General features: G+C 33.4%; 1 protein-coding gene across 1 annotated transcript in view; it reads left to right on the forward strand.

The window, feature by feature from the left end:
- The first annotated feature begins 1,461 nt into the window (after positions 1-1,461).
- Positions 1,462-17,649, forward strand: part of LOC123541111 (uncharacterized) — a 166,188-nt gene continuing 150,000 nt past the window's right edge. Inside the window, exon 1 of the mRNA XM_053526038.1 lies at positions 1,462-2,106. Coding sequence (XP_053382013.1) covers positions 1,810-2,106 — 297 coding nt within the window. The 5' untranslated portion in view covers positions 1,462-1,809. The remainder of the gene's footprint in view (positions 2,107-17,649) is intronic.

Consider the following 17,649-nt stretch of genomic DNA (forward strand, 5'->3'; position numbering starts at 1 on the left):
TAAGTAAGATATAAGAAATAGTATGCATCTGGAATTTTCTAGAAAAAAAAGTAATCCATGGTGTAGTTCAGCGGGGTACTGATGTCTTCCGCGATGTCCTCGGTAAACTAAAACGACGAACTAATTATCTGGGGACATTGACCGCCGTGTAACTGCAGTTGTTCTTGGTCAATAAAACAACAGACATTTTATTCGGGATTAAGGTCCACCAAGCCTTGAAGTCTTCTGTAAACAGTAACGACGGAGTAATTATTCGGAACAATGACAACAGTGTTTCTTAAATTAAAAACAGCGTTCCTCAAATTACTTGATAAACAGAGAGGACGGACTTATTATTCGGAGACATTGACCACCGAGTTGTTGGAGTTTTCTCCGAATTACCGTGACGACAGAATAAGTCATTTTGAGACGATGGACTAGTTCTGTGTGAAGAAGGACCAGTCAGTAACTGCAATTTTCCACGACGTCCTCGATAGACAGATACCGAACTAGTTTTCCTGGGCCATTGACCGCCGAGTAATTGCAATTTTCTCCCGAATTACTTGACAAACAGGGACGACAGATTAGTTACTCGGGGACTGCAGTTTGCCTCAAATTACTAGATAAAAACAACGGACAAGGTATCCGGGGCCACTGACTACCGATTTACTGAAATCTTTCGTGAATTACCTGGCGAATGGAAACAATTGACTAGTTAATCGGGGTGAAGGATTAGCTAGTTAGTGAAGTTTTCCACAAAGTCGACGGTAAACAGAGATAACGGAATACTTACAAATTAAGGACACTGACCAGCTGGGTACAACGTTTAAAAATATCTTCTGGCAAGTACAATCACGTAGAAGTCTTTAGTAAAATCGTTCATGTAATACCCTCTCTATACCGACATTCATTTACAGTATATATTGAATAGATGTTCTGGACATTGATTTAGTCTAAATTTTTGTTTGTTTTGTTTCGTTTGTAAATATGAATGGTACGAATATTCAAGTGGGTGCTTAAATAACAAAAAAAAAAAAAAAAACAATAAAAAAAAAAGAAAACTACGTTTTTAGTAATCGTCCTATATCATATTTGTGTTAATCTGATTGTTTCACTATAAGTACGTTTTCCCGTAAACAATATACCAGGTTGCTGTTTCAATAGTTGCCGAAATACAAATAGAAAATAGCTCACGGATATGATATCACTTTATTTGAAGGAAACATCAAGATACAATAACTAAAGTTCAATACACGGCCATGTGCCCTGATATATATAATATAATGAAATTTTAATGTTTATAGTTACTGTGCTTACTTTGCAAATTTGCAATTACTTGGTTATACGTCCATGATATATGACGCCTGGAGAACTCTTCGATGATTGGATAACGGGCGATACATATCGGATTTCTTCGCCCTATTTCTATATTTGGTAACGCTGAAGAATTATATTTCTCCCATGGCTCTGTGGAACCATCTTCTTAATCAAACGCAACTTTATCGATCCAACTGTCTCAAATAAGTTACTCGCACGAGCTAGACTTTATTAGTTACGTGGACTTTTTCTCCAGCAAGGATTAAATCGTAAATGTTTAATTAATTTTTCTTTTCTCAAAAGATTTGTTTTAAAGCATATATTTTCTCAAAAAAAGGAAACATTACTGGATAGTTTTCATTACAGTATAATTACTATGTATTTTTATCAGCAGATTGAAGCTTGTCTAAGAACATCAACAAAGTACATGAGATATAATACAACAAAAAGTAACCGATGACTTACGCAACTCTCATACATTCTTAGTAATTTAAACTGCAGTATTGAACAATTATGGAAAAATCGTCATCTAAGACATCATTTTTCTCTTTCAACTCACCGTTGAAATCTAATTTAAAGTCTTCCTCGGCAAAAGCACGGTCTCTGTGTTGGCAAAAATCTGTGAAAGAGGATAATGCGAACTGGACAACAGTTGACGCACCGGAACCATCAGCGGATGACTTTCGGCGCGGAAGGAACTCAAAGCGACGCTGTTCAGCACCAAGTGTTGTGCCGCTAGATTTTAAATCTAGAAAGCCAACACTAAAGACAATACAGATGATGAAACTTGGTAGTTCAGAAGTACCCTCAGTAAGTTTAAATACTTAGCTTCTTAAATATTGTCTTGTGTTGCGAATTGATAAAACTCAAGTTCAGAAGTGCTGATATTAGGTATGCATATCTTGATATTGTTCTGTCGTATTTCTACTATATATGTTCCTACGATTTAAACTATTCCCCAACTTATTTCTTATGATATGTGCTGTCAAATTGATAGCAATTTACAGCTGAACGTACCATATTATTTTTTTATATTTGTTCCATAAAATGTAAAGTATACTGAATATTTGGTTTTAGGACGTTCGAGAGGTGTTCAAAAAGTTTTGCAACTGGATCTGTATTTTGCAAACATGTTTTTTGCTTAAAATTCCTTTTATATTTTTAATTAAATGGGTTTTCACCCTCTCGTTGGCACTGACTCGGTGTTTCAGCTAAAGTGAAGGCATTATGACCTTTTTGTGCGTGTATTAAGATAACATGCAGAAAAGAACAGTTCTAAAAATCAAAAAAAAAATCAAATCACGTAGGTATGACTGTTTTTACTACAAAGTATTTTCCTACGGAGACTCATATATCCCCAAACTACGAGATACCCTACGTTTAGAGCCAATGTCTTTTCTAAAAAGGCGAGTTCAAAAGCATATTTGTCAAATAATTCCCAAAGTAAAACCTTCATAAGATCTACACAGATATAGTTCAACGTTTGATCATTAAACTACATTGTATAAGCCATCCAAACAAAAGAATATGCGTCAAATCAGTTGGAAAATCAAACTACCTTTTATTGCTAGCGATTATGACAATACCCCATAGCAAAATTGATTATCATTTGATTCAACTGAAAACTGCACCGAACAAAACTAAAAGGCAATCTATACTATTCCAATCCTTTATCTAACTTAAAAGATGAACAAAGTTTAATTGTATTTCCTTTCCAATATCATTCGTAAGATCATGAAATATTATTTAATGTAATATGGTCTCGAACTAACCATTATTTTATTTGGTGTCCATACGCCGCTTTTCATGGAATTGCACTCTGTGCATCATTGAAGGTTCCATGTGCAATGCCGTATGAATACATCTACCTGCGGATGTCTCTTATTTATATTATGGTACTTATAACATGTGCAACATTTTCGTTATTGCTTTCTAATTAAATGTTCTTAAGTTTTGATCTGTATGTAACTAGATATCATATATTTCGAATCTCGATCCGACTAGTAAAAGGCCTAGTTAAATACATTGTAGCTTGAAAAGACAAATTATCTGCTATAAAAATGTCCATAAATAATTCAGCTGGGAGTCCGGATAGTTAATTTAATTTGCTGTTTACTCAGTACATGATTATTATGGCCCGTTTACACGTAAGGCAGTTTTCATGTGCCTGATATATTCATTGGTTTGGAGTAGGAAAGGAAACTCTAAGACAGCCTAGATATAAAAGATAAACAGTGACAGTGCAATTGTAACATGAAATAATTCTCTTGGTTAAGATCACGTAAAGATAGAATGTTCACAGATAAGATACAAAGTACACACTAAACTTTTTCAATAATTCATAATACACTTGGTGCAGGTGTTGCTTTCAAAGAATTATCAAATATGATCGATCTACTATATCATCTAAAAGACATTGTATTTATAGTTGACTTAAAAGTAACTTTTCGCTCATAAAGGGAAATATTACGGAACCATTGCTCAATGAAAGGGGATTATTCCCCGTTGCAATAATATATCAGCTTTTTACATCTATATCTAATTGCTTACAAATTCTAACAAGTGCACGCACATTATTGGTTTATTCAACCACTGCCTAGTAAATGTAATACTTAATAAATGTTAACATTTCACTGTTTTTTCTTATTGTAGAAGTGTCAATTGACAGTGAAAATCGTTGGTAAAACGTTTTAGTAATAATTTATAATAAGTAAGTTTGAACAGCAAATCTATGGATAGGTACATACGGTCGTACATTATTGTGCCATCAGTTATCAATTCTATCTACCACAAAACACAATGTGCATGAAATTTTATCGTTTTTATATGCGACTTTTTTCTTTACACAAATGAAACACTATGAAACAATATTATCACATAGTATTACCCTTTTTAAACATTAAAGTTATAGCCAAGTCCACACAACAGATGTATTGAAAGCATATAAATTCTATTAGTTTTTGTCAAGTGACAATGACGTTAACTTATAATAAATTTGAATTTGGAAAAATATTTAATGGCTTGATGCATACATTATTCTTTCACATTTCTGTCGTTTGTTTGTTTGGTTTTTTTTTCTTTAATTTTCATAGGCTTTTCTCGGTCAGACCTTGGACGACGTGCCCTCTCCAGGACGCTTAACATACTTCCAATTTGGTATGACATTATTATATCACAGACATTAAAACTGGAATTTATTTAATATTATGATATCGACCTTATTACTAAGGTAGACAATCCATAAATTAATAAATTTATATTTCACGTTTAAGTATCAAAATTCGTTGGTATTTAAAAGCAAAAGCGAAATAGCTGCAACGACATGTTTGCAGCAGTGCCGTAAGAAATACAGATTTAAACATATTTAAGTTACCTCATTGATCCATGTATTTATGAAATGAGTGAAATAAAAGGTTTTTGACTTTTTTATTATAATAAAAGTTTGTCGCACTACCTTTTAAAATACAGATTTGTTTACGAGTATGTAGCACTGCTGTAATCAAACAAAAAAAGCACACCCTTTTGAAGAATAACTTTGTATATGAGGACTGCCGTAAGAAATACAGATCTGTAAGCAGTACAAACTTAAATGCGAGCATGTAAAACTGCCATTTGAAGAACAGATTTGTAGAAGAGCATGTAACACTGTCAGAAGAAATATCGTTTATATAAGAACGTGTGAAAACTGCCGAAATGCAAACTTAAACACGAACACGTAGAGCATGTAATAAGAAATAAAGATATACGTACGAACTTCGATTCTCGGACACACTTATATTTTGATCCAAAGTTACAGGAGATATACTAGTGCTTAGTAATTGCCGCCGGCTATATTTTCGAGAGTACAAAATAAAGGAAATGACTACGGAACTGGCCTGATATAGCTTTAATTGCACAGAATTGTCTAGAAATCCATACGACTCACTCATGTCTACGAAGGCTGTGAAATAAAATGGATATCAAATGAAAGGTCAACGTTAGCTGATCCACATTGTTAATTATTCCAGTATAATAACAATTGATTATCAACTGAAAGAGATATTGTCTTTCAATGATTAACCTTCCCTTTGGGAAACAGTTTTTTCACAGGAATGATGTATATCTACCGAAGAAGACATTTTGCCCGACGGATAAAATACATTTTGTTCAAGCATTATTATATAGGTACGTTAAAAGACTAAGTAAAACAAATAAATATAGGAAAAGTGCTAGAGGTACCCTTATCTATACTCAAATTTACTTTTGGAGCTATGTGACACCGCGTGACGAAAATTTCGCGATTTCACGCCCAACGGCCAATTTCGAGAATGTATGAGCACTAAAAATGGCCAGAAATTTGAGATGATTTCTGGAATATTCCAAAGAAATTTTTGCGATTAAAGCATCGGGAATATTGTTTATTTATACTGACTAAATATATTTAGGATTTTCTTTTAAGGCATTCAGTGAATTAATCCCTCCCCTGTAATGTCCGGAGGATTTAATTTTGGTTGTATATATACTTGTATTTTTATTGAATTTCGCTCAATTTTTTCCCCTTGATTTTCATCATAAAGAAAGTACCTTAGGTCTCGGACGTACAGATTTTATTAGATAGTTGAACCGTAATTTTCACACAAACAAATTCGTCACATAGGTAGTTTGGATTGTATCAACATGTCTATGACAACTCCGTCATTAGCAAGTTTTGTAAAATTGCGTACTGTTTTATCTGCTCCAGCAAAGATAGCCAATGATGAATTATTGTTAAGGACTCCTGGAAATTGAAGGAAAAGTGGGAACTATAATGACTGATCCATTACAGCCGTTTAATTTTGCAAAGTGGATTGAAAACATGGAACAAACTGTACTTGTCAAAAGAATCAGTCTTAGAGGCATAAAAAATGGCAGGAATTCATGTTCATTAACTATAAACGTCGTGTATACGTCTAACAGTATGTGATCTGCATTATGAATGCAGTTGTGTAATCAGTTAAATAAAATCATTATGCTTAGGTTAACATTAGAAAGCAAAATAAATTTAGGTTCTTACATTTGACTGGTTCGTTAAAAAAGTCATAGGCTATGACTTACAATATTTTACATTAACATATTACTTTAAAAATGGGAAACATTATATAATTTCGGATGGACATACGGAACGGTCGATTAGAGTAAATGACGGAAACAGGAGAAAAAATATTCACGTTTTTTTTTTTAATTTACACATGAAATGAATTCGGAAAAAATAAAGCACCGCGAATATTTCCCCATTTACAGGCAATTTAATTTGTTCATTTATTATAAATATATATTTTCGTTTTGTGAATAAATTACTTATATGCCGTGCTGAAGTCTTTGCATATCAAAGTATAAGACCTCTGCTCGAACATACAGTATGAATGTATTTGACAATCATTTTACATTCAAATTATTTTAGCTGTCAAAAATGGTAGTACTAATCTATAAAATAATCTAAATTTATATATATATAATGAAATCAATAATTCGTTGATATACTTACATTTTAATGAGATATAGTGAATCTACTGCGAACTTGTTGTGTTGCGGATAAATTACCGTTCAGTTTACCTTGCACAGGACAAATAATGGTTTACAAAAAAGTAGTTCTTTCCAGTGTGCGAAAAACAATATGAGGTAATATCATTTCACATAAATATTTTGTTATCATTGGTGTGAAAAATCAATACTTACACTCAGTTTTTTTATCAATTCTTTAATTCTCTATAACATTTCATAATCTACTGGGAATAGGTTGTACTCGTAATAACATTAATGTCATTGACATTTTATCAGACTTTAGAAGGTAAGCTTAAAGGAACTATTTCGCTCACAACGTTGTATTACATGTCGGTCAAAAATTACGACTTAAAGACACGGAAAATAAATAATTCATTACAGAAACTTACTGTAGTTTGACTTTCAACCATGACGGTTCCTTACCTAAATGAATATCTGAAACGTATTTGTGCTGAATAAGAAAATGTCTACATTTAAGAAAACTAAACGCTTATAATGCTATCTGAGCATCTTATCATCAAAATATTCAAGTATAATCATGTCCTTAATGTTTCCTGACGTATTCTCTGCCATCTCCCTAAGCTTTATCCTCCGTCACTGCGGTCCGAACGATGCAATCTGTTAAATACGAAATTTTCTAGAGTATTTTCCTGCTAATAAATTATACACAGCACGGGGAAAGTTTCTCAATACGTAGATCAATCAAACAGCTGTTACTTGTGGTAATTACATTATTATTGTAAAAGCTTCTAATGTAATCCATCATCGTTGATGGACAATGATGGACAATAATGGACATTGCCTTATCATTTCTGGTCTATTTTAGAGTTCTGTTCTGTCCTGTTTCTTTCTCTCTTGTTTTGCATGAAAGGTATTGAAAAAGAGAATATTGTATCAATAGATGGACAAGAAGAATCAGTACAATATTCAAAGTGATATAAGTATTAAGGCCTAAACGAGCTTAATACTCGACACTGATAATCGTTGAATAAGAAATGCAAATAATACCAAATTTTATAATCCAATTTTCATTTCATACTTCATTTAAAAAAAAATTGTGAAGGACTGTGTTTAACAAATGTAACATAATGATTACATTTAGTAAAGGTGCAGTAGATAAGAGTAAAGGAAAGCTTTATTCTGTACAGTAAAAGTAATAACAAAATGTTATTTATAATAGAAGTTCATGTAAGTACATTGAACCTTCCTGCTAAAAGTCCGCTGTGTTTTGACTGTTTTCCTCTAAATTTTCAGTCATACTGGTTTAATTAAGTTTAAAATCTTCAGACCATGCCTCTCTGAAGGCAAATTAAAACTTCCAGTGTTCTTCACAATTTCACCATAAAAGTCTTCCTATTGACGTAATAAGAAATGTCGAAGAACATTAATTCTAATTTGATGTTTTCTTATAGACTATTGAACGTAAGTTGTGTTATCTAAAAGTAAGAATGACAGTTATAGTGGTATCGACCGTGTTTAAATTATCATAGCTGGATATTTTCTTGGTTCTTATGAAAACTTCAATTTCGGAGATAATTTGCAAAAACAAAACAAAAAACAGGGCAGTGCTAAATGACTGTAAAATTGCCATTTCTACAGTAGCTTTTAAATAAAAAGTTGTTTATGTCGTCCCATTTATGACTGAAGTTTCGTTATATACTAATTTGCGCCATTCATTTAAAAAAAGATTATTTTCTACATTATTCTGAATTTAGGACAATTACAAAAAAGGAGAGAGAGGGTGGGGGATGGGGGAGATAGACACACAGAGAGGAGGAGGATGGAGGAGATGGACAGAGAGAGAGAGGGGATTGGGGAGATAGACAGATAGAGAGAGAGAGTGGGGATGGGGAGATAGACAGAGAGAGAGGAGGGGAGGGGAGATGGGGGAGATAAACACACAGAGAGAGGAGGGGGGATGGGAGAGATGGACACAGAGAGAGGAGGGGGATGGGGGGGGGATAGACACAGAGAGAGAGGAGGGGAGATAGACACAGAGAGAGGAGGGGAGATGGACACAGAGAGAGGAGGGAGATGGAGGAGATGGACAGAGAGAGAATGTTATAGGAACAAGCGTTAGTTGTACGTAATTAACCAAGTTTCTGTAATCTTTCTATGATTTACTAAGTTTCTGTAATCTCTTTCTATGATTAACCAAGTTTCTGTAATATTTCTATGATTAACCAAGTTTCTGTAATTTCTTTCTATGATTAACCAAGTTTCTGTAATCTCTTTCTATAATTAACCAAGTGTCTGTAATAAAGTTTCTGTAATCTGTCTATGATTAACCAAGTTTCTCTGTAATCTTTCTATGATTAACCAAGTTTCTGTAATCTCGTTCTATGATTAACCAAGTTTCTGTAATCTCTTTCTATGATTAACCAAGTTTCTGTAATCTGTCTATGATTAACCAAGTTTCTCTGTAATCTTTCTATGATTAACCAAGTTTCTGTAATCTCGTTCTATGATTAACCAAGTTTCTGTAATCTCTTTCTATGATTAACCAAGTTTCTGTAATATTTCTACGATTACCCAAGTTTCTGTAATATCTTTCTATGATTAATCAAGCTTCTGTAATCTGTATATGGGGTGGACGGATAGCTCAGTGGTTTGCACACTGGCATCCAATCCTGAGGTCGGGGGTTCGATCCCCGGCAGCTACTCGGGAATTTTCAGAAACGCTTTTCAGTGTTTCCCACCCAACTAGAGGTGTACTGGTCAGGAACCCAGGCAATCCTTGCGTGTATCAGTGCTATACACTGGGCACGTTAAAGAACCAGGCTGTCTATTCGCAACGAGCTAGGCTAAGTTAGCCGGACAAGCCTGTATCTGATTTCTGATCTCTCTGTCCTGGGGGCTTTGTCTCACTCTGTATCTCTGGTCAGATCGCTCTGTGTCTGTACTAGTAGAGGATGAATTATGCGCCCTGTGTGGCTGCATTTGAACTATGTAAAGCGCCTTTGAACGTGAAATTTATCACGAAAAGGGCGCTATATAAATCTGGTATAATAATAATAATAATAATAATAATAATTAACCAAGTTTCTCTGTAATCTTTCTATGATTAACCAAGTTTCTGTAATCTCTTTCTATGATTAACCAAGTTTCTGTAATCTTTCTATGATTAACCAAGTTTCTGTAATCTCTTTTTATGATGTACCAAGTTGCTGTAATCAAGTTTCTGTAATCTGTCTATGATTAACCAAGTTTCTCTGTAATCTTTCTGATTAACCAAGTTTCTATAATCTTTCTATGATTAACCAAGTTTCTATAATCTCTTTCTATGATTAACCAAGTTTCGGTAATCAAGTTTCTGTAATCTGTCTATGATTAACCAAGTTTCTCTGTCATTTTTCTATGATTAACCAAGTTTCTGCAATTATACTATAACTGTTTTTTCTTTCCAAAAGCTTGTATTGGTTACAGTGGCTGTAAAATGGTAGATGTTAGCAGACAGGATGAGATATTGAAACTGCTTTAAGGGAAAAGCTTCCAGATATATGTATCTATTATGAATTTAAAAAAAAAAACTTGACCTTTTTGGCCTTACCTTATGAAAATGTACTTTGTTTGTGTTAGTCACGCAAAAAATATGTGATATAAAATCAAAAAAAATATGTGATATAAAATAGAGTGAATTTCTTGTATTTTATACCGTTCTCATACAAAAAATATCTTAGACAATACTTATGCATGGTTTCTGATAATCTATGTTTGATAAATGATTTGTGAAGAACATTTGAAGGAATGTCCCACTGAAGATTGTGAGCATGTTTGCAATATCCTTTGTCATAAAATATATTAACTTACAAATAAAAATAATTATAATGATTAAAATGTGCCATTAAAAGAAACTGTTGCACGACTACTTATATTAAGATTAGTGTGAACGTAATAGCGAATACGCGCGCATTAATGAGAAATACGTCCGCACAAAATAGTATAAAACATTTATGTCATTTCTCTGATGATGTGTATTATTATATAAATATATTCTTTTCCTTCTGTCTTAAATATTTACGAACAATTTTTCATTCTGCAGGGCTACCAATTAAGTGGGAAAATGAACAAGGCTGCGAGCTTTGAATGTATTTTATTGCCCAATTCAGTGCTGTATGAGAATGAATTGAACGCTTTATTTCCATTTTACAAACAAATGATTTATCGATGTTTTCTTCCTGTCATTTCATTAAGAACGCCTTCACAACGTTAGTAAACATTATATCAGTGTTTGAGCAACCTGCATTGCAATAACGCTCTACCATGTCCTTTCGAATCTAAATGAACTGTGACCAGACCTCTTCATGAGATGCGATAAGGATTTTTTATTACACTTATTAGATTACAACGCAAAATTGTATAAAATTTTATAAAAATAAATTAATAAAATAATCATGTTTTATTTGTGTCGTATCTGTGCCACTTACAATTATCAGTGTGCGGTATTTTCAACCTAACGCGCTGTACTGTTTATACACACAAATGTGATTACGAAATCTTTACATAAATTATCTTAAAGTAGTTCTGCACGTTGGGATTGAATTTTTTTCTACAATGTAGAATTTGATTAAACCCTGATTTTTCAAAACTTTAGAATACACTTAGAAAATTAAGTAAATAAAAAATATAGGATCGTGTGCTAGATTTTTTGCTGGACAGATTTTAAAAATTTGGACCGCACGCATTTTTTTCATAATGGGAGTCTATGAGACAATCATAACGTTCATAACATTTTCGAAAATAGAAATTTTTCTACAATGTAGACTTTAGTGAAACCTCTGAAAGTTATAAATAAACATATGGCCTATAATGTGGTGAAATACAATGTATAGGTCCGAGTGCTTATTTTTGAGATATTTGATAATGACTAAAGTGAACCGCACATACACGCTAATTTTAAGACATTATTTTGAATTATTTAACTTGTCAGATGTTTTAATATCATATTTTAACTTTAGAAAATTAGTAACAGTGCCATTGAAATAGATTTACTCACAGGTTGCAATTAATTCATAAAATGATTTTCATTTCCGTTCGCTGATTCCAGGCTTTATTCTACGTTTTCCGGATAAATGACGTTACGACATCACTTCCGGCTTATCAAACGTGCAGAACTACCTTAATCGCAAACTAAATCATACTATACGTCGCATAAACTAAAAGCCTCGATCTCATTTACGGCGTTTACCGCTTTACGAGTGAGTGTATTATATCTTATTAAAGTCGGTTGAATCTACTAGTATATCACTATAAATTGAAATCAGTCATTACGTCTACCGTGGTTTGAACAACAAACACAGTCACGTCTCACTCATCACAGTCATAGTGCACATGGGTAACCGGAACGTCCGCGCGTTCTGATATTAACGTCATGCAACAACGTCAATATCGCAAATGAGACGTTTGTGAAACCGTCGTCAAATAGTTTTGAATGGAATTGAATTGTAAATGTTCAAAGTTTATGATAATGGTGGACAATATTATCAGTGTAAAAATCCAGAGGATTGCTCTGACGATTGTTAATGAGATCTATAAGAAAATCCTTTCGATCCATATAACGTAACCAAGCAACAGAAAAAAGACACGGTTTGATTAAATCTGTTATTAACAGATAATGAAATGTGCAACACTCTATATATTGCAAAATGAAAGAGCTAGCGGTCAAATTCTACTCGCATCTGATTGCTTCTTGGATAAATGACAAACAAATATGAAGCTGCACACGCATTTAGCTTCAACATCGATAAAGGATAAGCCAGCTAAATGCTTCTGACTACATACTATAAAATATGTCAACATTTTTAACACGCATATTCTTATGAAATCATTTATACTCTAGATTATAAAAAGAAATGTAGTACTCATATAACTTATGACGCAACAACGACATAATATTATTATGTCACATGATTACATGTGGTTTTTACACAAACCATTGTCATCATAATTCAGGCATGGCTAGTTTTCGTTTAATTATACTTTGATGTTTTGTCAATGCTACCTGAATGGCAACACAAGATATGCTGTAGATTTTAGCAAAATGTAGCAAAGAATCAAAGGAAAAAGATATTTATATCCGCTGTTATGCGTGTTCGTATACATAGCTTTGTCTCACTATTTCCCCATTTTCCCATGCACTTGCGAGTGTTGTGATATTTCCTATTCTTTATCAACGACCTACGTTATTTTCGTCTGAAAGAAACAATTTGTCAAGTGTCAAGTATGCTTAAGAATAGCAAATTTTCTGGCCGATAAATTGTATAGAACATCAGTAAAGGTTCAGAATGCGAAGATCAACACTATGGATACACGGCATAATTACATTTTTATAACATAAGTGCTTAATTTAATCCATCATTGTTAATGGACCTTACTGGCCATTGTCTCAGTTACATTCTGTTTCCATAAAGCAACATAAATATATGAGAAATATTCAGTATAAGGGGCTATAATCTCATGTTATTGCTAAAATACCTAGCTTTGTTCACATATATTTACGAGTTGCTAAAGAGTTGCTTAATAGCTGTATTTCATCAACATAAATATTACAACAAATACACATAAACAGAATGAGATAAATTTCGTAACAAGCGTATAGCTCTTGTTTAATTAAAGCAATTACATACGGTGAATATTCAACCAAAACTAATGACAACTCTTCAATGACAAGTGTTAGTTAATTGAATGATAAAAGATCTTTAATGCATTCGAAACGTTTTGTCAAAATTATTAAATATAAAATACCAAAAGTATGTGACATCATTAAAATACAAAAAGTATGTGACGTCATTTCTAATGCGTGTCGTTGCTGTTTTTCGTCACTGTGTCATGTACATATAAGCTATTCAACAGATTCATAATATTTGTATAATTATAAATATCTCCTTATGTAGATACTTATAACGTTTAGAATAAAAAGATTATTAGCTTTACATCGGGAAATATGCACTCATTCTTTGGCGGAATATATTACTGCGCTCTCAAAGTCGCGCAATATTTCCGCTGCAGAACTCCTGCATATTTCTCGACCCAAAGCTAATAATTTATTAATACCAAATTGCTAGCTGGGAAGGGCAAGCTGATAATCATAACAACATGCGTGTAGAAGTGAAGAAAACCTCGAGGTGTTGAGGAAAGAGTCATTAAGTCATGGACGCAAACTTCATGATGCCCAAAATCGACTTGTATCGTGTATCATTTCTTTTCACAGACGAATTTAGCATCGAAGTTGATTGTCCAGCTAAGTTTGCTTTTGAAAAGGGAATTACATGTTACTCTACTAATAAAACCAACTCTGTTAGTTTTCCCAGAATTCAGTTCAATTCCTGTTCACTGTAGTCCAACACATATACATGTATGTCAGTTTCATGAAAATCTACTGAACATGTTTGGTATTTCGATTGAGTATGGGCATTGTGCTTACTGCTACAAGTAGACACCGTCGTTTATATGACTGAAAAATTGTTAAAAAAGACGTTAAACACACACACACACACACACACACACACACACACACACACACATTCAATTTGGATGAAAGATAAACAATGTTGATTATTTCATCAAACGTATAGTATTATGTTTGTTTCTCTCCATTTGGTCTTTGTGTTAAAACTTTCAAAAATATGTTTTACAGAAAGAAATTTTGCTATCATCTGGTCATGGCATAGATATTTTTCTCTAAATCTAATGCCATGTCAATCTAGTTTTAATGTAGCCCTGCTTATTTGAAAATGGAATTGATAACGCAAGTATTTACATGTAAAACATAAAATAAAGCCCGGATCCGGCATTCGGAAGAAAAAGTACGATACAGCTTGAATCTTTCCAAAGAAAATAATAAATATTCGAACAAAAATTTTGTCATGTCAAAAGTCCAAATTTGGTCATAGAATCAACTTAAAACTGGTGGATCTATTTTATGATGAGTTCAACATGGGCTCTAAAATTAAGTACACGGACCTGTATATTTTATTGTACCAAATAAATGATATTATGAAAATTTAACAATTGTTTCATTCAAATTTAAATTGTAGACTTTTTTCTGTTGGCAGAAAGTTATCAGACTTTGATGATTTTTTCATGGACTCTTAACACCTGATTTACGTTTATATTGTTCAAAACTCAAACACGCACGCGACTCTATCATTTTGAATAGCTGAATCTTTGTAAAAATATCATGATGTTCTAAAACTGCTGTTTTAATCATATTCTAAACTGTAGAAACTATTTTGAGCTGAACATTCATAATAACCTTAAACAATTTTTAATCGCCAAACAATGCCTCTCTCAAGGCAAATGAAAACTTGATTTTTTGATCCACATGGGCATCAAACTAATAATGCGAGAAGAAATACAATATTCAAAATTGGTATTATTCTGTAGACAGTTTAACTGAAGATTTCGTTTGCTGCTAAAAATTAGAATAAAATTTGTAAAATGCATCATTCTAATTAGATCTTGTTGTAACTTCCCTTATCATGCTGGACACGACTGTTTCTGCTTTTATGACCAGTGTAGATCATGGTCAGCCTGCACTGTTCGCCATTCATTCAGTATCTTTTGGTAAGCACCCCTTTTAACAGTTAACTTTGACTGTAATGATAGTCCCGACATTGTCTGATCAGATGTTGATATTTTCCTTAACAAATACATACCAAATGTTTCGCTTAATTGCGAAATACCAGGACTTTAATTTCGCTTTCAACAGGATTATTTTTAGTTCTTTTTAATTTTGTTTGCAATTTATTAATTTGGTAAGCACCCCTTTAGGCAGAGTGTTGCATAAATCTTCCATTTTGATAAATTATCTATAATGCGTTATCAAGTAGTTTGATTTGCAAACTGAAGTCACGTGGCATAGGTGACGAAAACGAATTTAGACGGCGTCGCCGAAAAAAAATCTCTGTTAAGTCTTTATAAATGATTTATGTATTTTCATGCTTATATCGACAACAGTTTTGGTATTTTAGTAGTTTTGATACTCGTCTGATTAGCTGCAGATGGTAAACCAGTCGACTTGGATTCGAGATGTCCTTTCTCTTCCACCTCTGATTCATATGGAGAAGTTGCCACTTACTTGCAGTAAACGAGTAAATTCTGAGAAAGAATACATTTTTTGAGACAAGTTTCACATTCGGCGAAGTTAAGCATTTTCTGGATTTCTCGCCAAATCCCGAATTTTCCAAACGGGGTGCAGACTGCCAGGTCAGAATTAAGTGATAATGATAAAGAATTGATAGAATGTTGTGTGTGACAAAATAATTTACCACTCCTACAGAAAATCAATGAAAGTAAATTTTTATTGTTACAAATATTAGACCAAAGTTGATAGATACATAAGAACGACACAGTCCTCTGACATTCAAATAACTGCTATTTTTTTAAAGAGGTAGTTGATATTCATATGACATGAATACCACTTTTTGTTAAATTCAGTTTGAATACTAATAAGTTTTTACCAGGAAAAAAACAATTTCACTAGACCTATATTTCCTACAGACAACCTCGTTATTTTCGGACCTTGTTGCCTACAGCAGCAAAGACAAAATCAATTTCCATTATATTGTCTGAGCTCCTATGAAATACAAGATACTTTTAAGAAAAAAGTATACCAAAAATACATGATACTGGATACAACATAGATAAATGAGCTGCGCCATGAGAAAACCAACATAGTGGCTTTGCGACCAGCATGGATCCAGACCAGCCTGCGCATCCGCGCATTCTGGTCAGGATCCATGCTGTTCGCTAACAGTTTCTCTAAATGTAATAGGCTTTAAAAGCGAACAGCATGGATCCTGACCAGACTACGCCTACTGGTGCATGAGTTGCTTTTGAGATGCTTTGTTATTTCGGAGTACGGTATGAAAATACGATTGTAAGATTGCAGTGTGAGTCAACTCTAGAACCTTTCGAACTAACCCTTACCCTGCTAAATTTCTATAATTAACTTGCCTATCTTTCAATTTGGAGTACCAATAACTGTTAAAAGGGGTGCTTACCAAACAAGAGGGCCAAGATGGCCCTAGGTCGCTCACCTGAGAAACACACTATAACAGTGTAAACATTGTTTGACCTAGTGAATTCATGAAAACGAATATTCTGACCAATTTTCATTAAGATTGGACCAAAAATGTGGTCTCTTGAGTGTGAACAAGTTGTTTCTTTATCTGACCTAGTGACCTATTTTTTGGCCCCACGTGACCTAGATTTCATCAAGGCAGCCATTCTGACTAAATTTTATGAATATCCAGTGTAAAATGCAGCCCCTATTGCGTACAAAAGGTTTTTCTTTGATTTGACCAGGTGAACTAGTTTTTGACCCCAGATGACCCATATTAGAACTTAACCTAGATTTCATCCAGACAAACATTCTTATCAAATTTCATAATGATCAGGCATCAAATGCAGTCCCTGTTGCATACACATGATTTGACCTAGTGACCTAGTTTTTTACCCAAGATTACCCATATTCAAACATGACCTAGATTTCATCAAGGCAACCATTCTGATTTAATTTCATGAAGGTCCGATGTAAAATGCAGTCCCTATTGCATACAGAAGGTCTTTCTTTGATTTGACCTAGTGACCTAGTTTTTGACCCCAGATGACCAAAATTCGAACTTGACCTAGATTTGATCAAGGCTATCATTCTGACTAATTTCATGAAGATCAATTGAAAAATACATCCTCAATCGCATACACAAGATTTTTCTTTGGTTTGACCTAGTTTTAGACCCCAGATGACCCAGATTTAATCAAAACAATCATTCTGACTAAATTTTATGAATATTCTGTGTAAAATGCAGCCCCTATTGCGTACACAAGGTT

Source organism: Mercenaria mercenaria, chromosome 16, assembly GCF_021730395.1.
Source record: "Mercenaria mercenaria strain notata chromosome 16, MADL_Memer_1, whole genome shotgun sequence".
Classification (NCBI taxonomy): domain Eukaryota; kingdom Metazoa; phylum Mollusca; class Bivalvia; order Venerida; family Veneridae; genus Mercenaria; species Mercenaria mercenaria.